The 6000-nt window shown below is 39.6% G+C and overlaps 1 protein-coding gene across 1 annotated transcript in view; it reads left to right on the top strand.

The window, feature by feature from the left end:
- The first annotated feature begins 607 nt into the window (after positions 1 to 607).
- The window catches only part of LOC104036240 (multidrug resistance-associated protein 1), a 47757-nt gene continuing 42364 nt past the window's right edge, over positions 608 to 6000 (top strand). The window contains exons 1-4 of the mRNA XM_075719242.1: positions 608 to 676; positions 1459 to 1584; positions 2915 to 3052; positions 4168 to 4293. Of these exons, the coding sequence (XP_075575357.1) occupies positions 650 to 676; positions 1459 to 1584; positions 2915 to 3052; positions 4168 to 4293 (417 nt within the window). The 5' untranslated portion in view covers positions 608 to 649. The remainder of the gene's footprint in view (positions 677 to 1458; positions 1585 to 2914; positions 3053 to 4167; positions 4294 to 6000) is intronic.

Here is a 6000-nt window from a genome sequence, read left to right as displayed (position 1 = left end):
TTTACAAATAGTGAAGTGATGTTGTCTTGTGCTGTTCACTTTTACTGTGTGCCAGATAATGTTTCCACACTGAAATTTGGGAATGCAGTGTATCTGAGTGTTTATACATACACACACAGTTGTTATAATGGGAGATAGCTAGCACTGTCGTGTTATTTTTCTGCAATGGTAACGTGAAAATCCTTGATTAATACTGTTAAGGATCCTGGTAAGTACTGTTAAAGATTCCCGTATTACATTTGAGTGAGTTGTGTGTTATGTTAGCTGTGTATAGCCAACAAAAGTGACACTGATGTGATCTTGTGAAGGTTTAAAACTTTGGAGCTACAAAACGTGCAATAAAATTAGATACATCACAGAATGGAGCCAGTTTAATTCAAGTATAAATAAATACATAGGAAGAGATACAGAATAAGGCAGATAGTGGCTATTCCTTTTTTTTAAAATACTGAAGTTCTGAGTTTGTTTTCCTTTAACTCGATGCGTTTTCTCTCCCCAGGATTGGAATCTGACATGGCACACAGAAAATCCAGACTTTACCCAATGCTTTCAGAACACAGTCCTGGTCTGGATTCCTTGCATTTACCTGTGGGTCTGCTTTCCGGTGTACTTCCTGTACCTTCGTTGTCATGACAGGGGATACATACAAATGTCAAACCTCAACAAAGCCAAAACGGTACGTGACTTTTTAAAATCGGAACTTATTAAGCTTATCTGGAAGTTTGAATCTATTTTCAGCTATGTTTTAGCATGCTATTTTTGTTGAGCATCAATCCTGGCCTGTGTGCACACTTCAGCTGTAACTTACTGGTTCTACTTGTGTTTGATTTTCAAGCCTTATGTGTTTCCGTTGCCTTCAGAAAGTAGGCTTTCTGAAATTTACTCTGACATAGCAAAAAAGCATGCAAATCATTTGTAAGAGCAGTTGGAGAAGACTATTTTACGGGAACTCAATCTCAAGGCCTTTATTTCAATAATAAGAAGCTGACAGGATAATAAATTCTTTTTAAGTTACACAGCATAGATTTCTAGAGCTGCTGCAGGTGTTCTGTTCCACTTCTATTGTGAAATAGATACTTACCGTTTTCTTACTTCCCACCCACCCCACCCCGCCGCCCCACCGTAGAATAAGTGAAAAGTTTTAAGGACTGTAATAGCATGGTGTATTGCAGAGTTTTTGTCTCTGCAATCTGTTATTCAGGAGTGAGATTCACCAGCTTTCTGCTTCATAATATGCTGAATTACATGGTACTAAAAATTAGTAAACTTTTTTCTTCTAGTGGGGATCCAATAGGTAAAGCCAAATTACTCTTCTTTTGTGCATGTTGTAGAATTGCCCAAAAGAGATTATCTGATTATGACTCCTCTTTTACTAACCCATAACATCTACTGTTCATGTGTATGTTGTGCTGCCTAATCTGTGTGAACTGATGTATGAAATACACTTTTGTATTGCAGGCTTTGGGCTTAATGCTGTGGGTAGTCTGCTGGGCAGACCTTTTCTACTCTTTCTGGGAAAGAAGTCAAAATATTTTTCGAGCTCCGTTTTTTCTTGTTAGGCCTACAGTATTGGGTATAACCATGGTAAGTTCTGTTACGGTCTTTGTTCATGCAAAGCCTTAAGCAATAACATGCATCTTAGTATTATTCACAGTGTTGTAATTCTTTAAGCTACAATCTTTACGTACATGAAATATTGACTGAAATGTCTGCTTTCTTTGAATAAAAAAGTTAGGGGGGGAAAATAAAAACAACCCCAGCCCAGCTGTGCTCTGTGCATTGCATGTCAGCACACAAGCCAGTGCTGGTTGTCTTGCCTCATTTTGGTAGGCTTGAGCTACCATGCATTTAACAGCTTGATTCAAGCATGGGGTGGAGGAATCAAGTTGAGAGAACTGCTTAAACCTAAATAATACAAATCACACTGAACTTGGTAAAAGACTGTTGAAGGCATTGCATTATTAAATATTTTATTACAAACTCTCTTGCATGTAGCATTCTTTAGTGCATGTTTTCTTTGTTACATTTGATGGCATGGTGGAAAGTCTTAAGTGCCACATGAGGCACATACGTGTCCCCAGCTAACTCTTTCTACCTAGATGTGCAAGTATTGTCTACTTTCACACCAGTATCTCTGCAGCTTGCATTTCAAGGAAAATGCCTCGCTATTCATTTATTGTCAGTTGCCTTACATTTATCACAGACTTGGAACGGTAGTGATTAAACATGATACTCGGGGGGTGGGGGGTGGGGGGGGGTGGGGTGGGACACAACAACAACAAAAACAACCCAACAACCCTGAAACATACTGAGAGATGCAAGAGCTGTTAAATAGTTTGTGGTCATTTAATAATGCAATTGTCAAGCTTTTGTCAGGCTGACCAAAAATACATGTTGCAGCAGCCAAGTGAGATTACTAAGTTGTACCAGCTTCCTAAACAACTCTGAAAACACGCAAAATACAGAAATAGAGTAATATTTACTCAGTGGTGTTTGGCGTTGTGGCTTGTATGGAAAGAAATCTTTTTATTTTAAAAAGAATTAGTCAGGAAATACTTGGAAAGGATATAGCGTCACTATAATTGCATGTTGATTTGTGATGTAGAGCCAGAAAAGTAAAGAAATAAAGGCTGGCAGCTTTTGACAGTGCTTTTGTGTATGTGGTCATTTACTTCTATGTAATAAATATTCCTTTTCCCTTTTTTTGTCCACTGCTTATCTTTACTGCTCCAGAGAATTTCCTATTTAAACATGTTTTTGAATTACACTTAAAACCTCTGGGTGTTAGAATGTCTGGGAGATACTGGATTTGAAGTGTTAAATAAGGACACTTTAACACAGTACCTTGTGTATGTGTATAATGTGTTGTAAAACTTAAAGCTTGTGAATATATTTTCATCTTATTTGTCCACAGTTGCTTGCCACATTTTTCATACAATATGAAAGAATAAAAGGAGTCCAGTCTTCAGGTGTAATGACGATTTTCTGGCTCATCTCATTGCTATGTGCCACAGTAGTTTTTAGATCCAAAATAATGCATGCCTTAAATACGGTAAGTGATTGCTAGCCTCATTCAATTGAAAATAATCCCAAATGCTGCAGTAATGGAGTCATTATGCCCGTCAAGTCAGTTAATGATCCATTCAGGGTACCTTCATTACTTGGGTTATAAAAGCAAAACAAGCAAGACTTAATGGTTCTTGTTTTGAAATGCTAGTGAAATTCACAGTGATCTTAACTGTAGCCACAGTTGCCAAGAAAATTCTGTTAGCTGTTGCAGAAAGGGGATGTGTCTGCTTGAGTAAAATAGAAGTGTATAAACTTTGATATGAAACTGTTTACGTCACCTTCCTGTTGATTATACAGCAGACTTCCTGAAACACTTGGTTTGATGGTAACGTGGCCTCATCTGCTGAGACAAAGTGAAAGTGTACAAGTGAAATATTTTTATGTCAGTCTGCTTTACAGTAAGCCCTCCTCAAATATCAGATTAATTGCAGAGCTGCCTGAAAATGGCATATCACTTTTATTTCTTGAAACCTTTAAGCCACATTGTGAATTTTAAGAACTTTTCAGCCAACTTTTGTCTTTAGCTGTTGGGAGTGGGGTTTTACTGGTGGGTGTGTGGGGGGGTGTGTCCATCCATCCCTGTGCTTTGATTTCTGTGGATTATGCTTTATGTATCAGTCCCAGTCTAAAAAATGGAAGAACCTCTGGAATTGGAGCACAACGCAACAAACTGTAATCTAAATTCTGCTCCTCTAATTCTTATTTTCTGTGTGCACGCTAATTAACAAATCTGCTTTGAAAACTCCTTACTACCCGGTGCATAACTGCCTTGCTCTTGTAAAGAGTACCTTGACTTCAAATTGGGGCATGCTGTGTTGGTACAAACCATGCTTTAAAGAGAACTTCTCTACAGTAGTTCATGCTTGTATGTTTGTGGCAGTGATTGATTAAAAATAAATGGTATCTTTCATTTCCTTCCCCCTCTCTTTACCTTCCCTTTACCAAAATACATATTGACTTTAATTTGCATGGGGGTGGGTAGTGTAACATTTATGTAGTTTCCAGAATTTACAGGAAGGAGCTGTTTTGTGCTTAATATTAACATGTTCTAAAGAAGTTCCTCAAGCCTTCTAATTGGAATATGACCTTCCTTTGTAGGGTGCTGAAGTGGATGCATTTCGTTATGCCACCTTCTGCATCTACTTCATCCTGTTATTTGTACAGCTCATCCTGTGTTGTTTTCCAGAACGACCACCTCTGTTTTCTGAAACAGTAAATGATCCCGTAAGTGTTCAGTCTATACTGAGTGCTGAAGTATCATACGTGCAGTATTCTATATAATGAGTTACAGGGCCTTGGTCTCCCAGATGCCAAATAATTCAAATCTTGTTGACTTGTTTGCAATAGATTGTTCTTTCTGCTCTTCAGTTGGTGATGCAGAAGATGAAGCCCATAACATGCAAAACAGGGTGGGCTGTATAAGAGGAGGAGCAAAACACTGTTTCAGTCATTCCTGAATAGCATTCCTGAAAGTTTAAGTCATATGTCTTTATATTCAGTAGTGCTTCTGGCAATCGGTGGGAAGTACTGATTTTCCCCTCAATACAAGAAAGACATTGAGGTGCTGGAGCGTGTCCAGAGAAAGGCAACAAGGCTGGTGAAGGGTCTGGAGCACAGGCCTTATGAGGAGCAGCTGAGGGAACTGGGGTTGTTTAGCTTAGAGAAGAGGAGGCTGAGGGGAGACCTTATCGCTCTCTACAACTGCCTGAAAGGAGGTTGTAGTGAGGTGGGGGTTGGGCTCTTCTCCCATGTAGCTAGCGATAGGACAAGAGGAAATGGGCTTAAGCTGCGCCAGGGGAGGTTTAGGTTGGAAATTAGGAAAAATTTCTTTGTGGAAAGGGTGGTCAAGCATTGGAACAGGCTGCCCAGAGAGGTGGTGGAGTCACCATCCCTGGAAGTGTTCAAAAAACGGGTGGATGTGGCACTTGGGGACATGGTTTAGTCTAGTGTACCCTTGATTGGTTTAGAGTAGACTTGGTAGTGTAGGTTAATGGTTGGACTGGATGATCTTAAAGGTCTTTTCCAACCTAAACGATTCTATGATTCTATGAAATGCTGTCCTCCTAGTCATCTGATACTGTTCAGTAGGCAGTAACTCATAAGGATGTGTATTCCCTTCCCTTGAAGGTGGCGAATAATCTACACCTGGAAAACTTGTGAATCTGGACAGATGCATTTGATACCCATATTTACCTCTCTTGTGTCAAGCAGAAATTTAACTAGCTCATTTGCAAGAGCAGTTAAGGTTAGAGGGTGGTCTGGATGTAGAAATTTATCTAGACATTGTCTTTTGCATGTGTTCCTAATTAGATGTGCTAGCTATATAGCATGGATCTAAAGTGACACAAGGGATGCTGGATCATTATACTGCTTGCTTAGACCTGGGCTGGACTACCTGAGCCACAGTGGAGTGACACCTGTCACTGTCTGGAGTTTGGATGTGCCAAGTTTAGAAACCTCAGTTCTGTATTTCTTTACAAGGCGTAATTCTGGTTTGTTTAGGTTTGTTAGGTGGCACTGACTGACGAAGGAAGGTGTGAAATGTGTGAGGGGGGAAATAAATGTTGCCTTTGTAACTGTGGAAAAGGTCTGTAACCAGTTGCGCTTACTGAATTCCACAGTTACCTGCTCCGTCGGTATCCAGTGTGCCAGACAGTCTGTGTGTATGTGCCTGGAGAGAAGAGTATACTGCTGAGTCTTTGGATCCTCTTCATCTTTGGGTTCTTTTCATCTCATTCAGGGATGAAATGTATTTGACAGGATAATGTGGTTTTATGGAAACCTTCTTTTCTGCTTTGATCATGGTTACAATAATTACAAGGTGCTTTGAGACCACAGTGTTTGGTTTTGTGTTCTGAGTATTTTTAGGAGTGTCTCTAGGAAATAGGGCAGACTTCAAATTTTAACCTTCTTTTTTCGTGAGTGGTGTGT

The sequence above is a fragment of the Pelecanus crispus genome, chromosome 11, assembly GCF_030463565.1.
Source record: "Pelecanus crispus isolate bPelCri1 chromosome 11, bPelCri1.pri, whole genome shotgun sequence".
In the NCBI taxonomy this organism is placed as follows: Eukaryota; Metazoa; Chordata; class Aves; order Pelecaniformes; family Pelecanidae; genus Pelecanus; species Pelecanus crispus.
The sequence above is the reverse complement of the archived record's forward strand: the minus strand, read 5'-3'. Positions and strand labels throughout refer to the sequence as shown.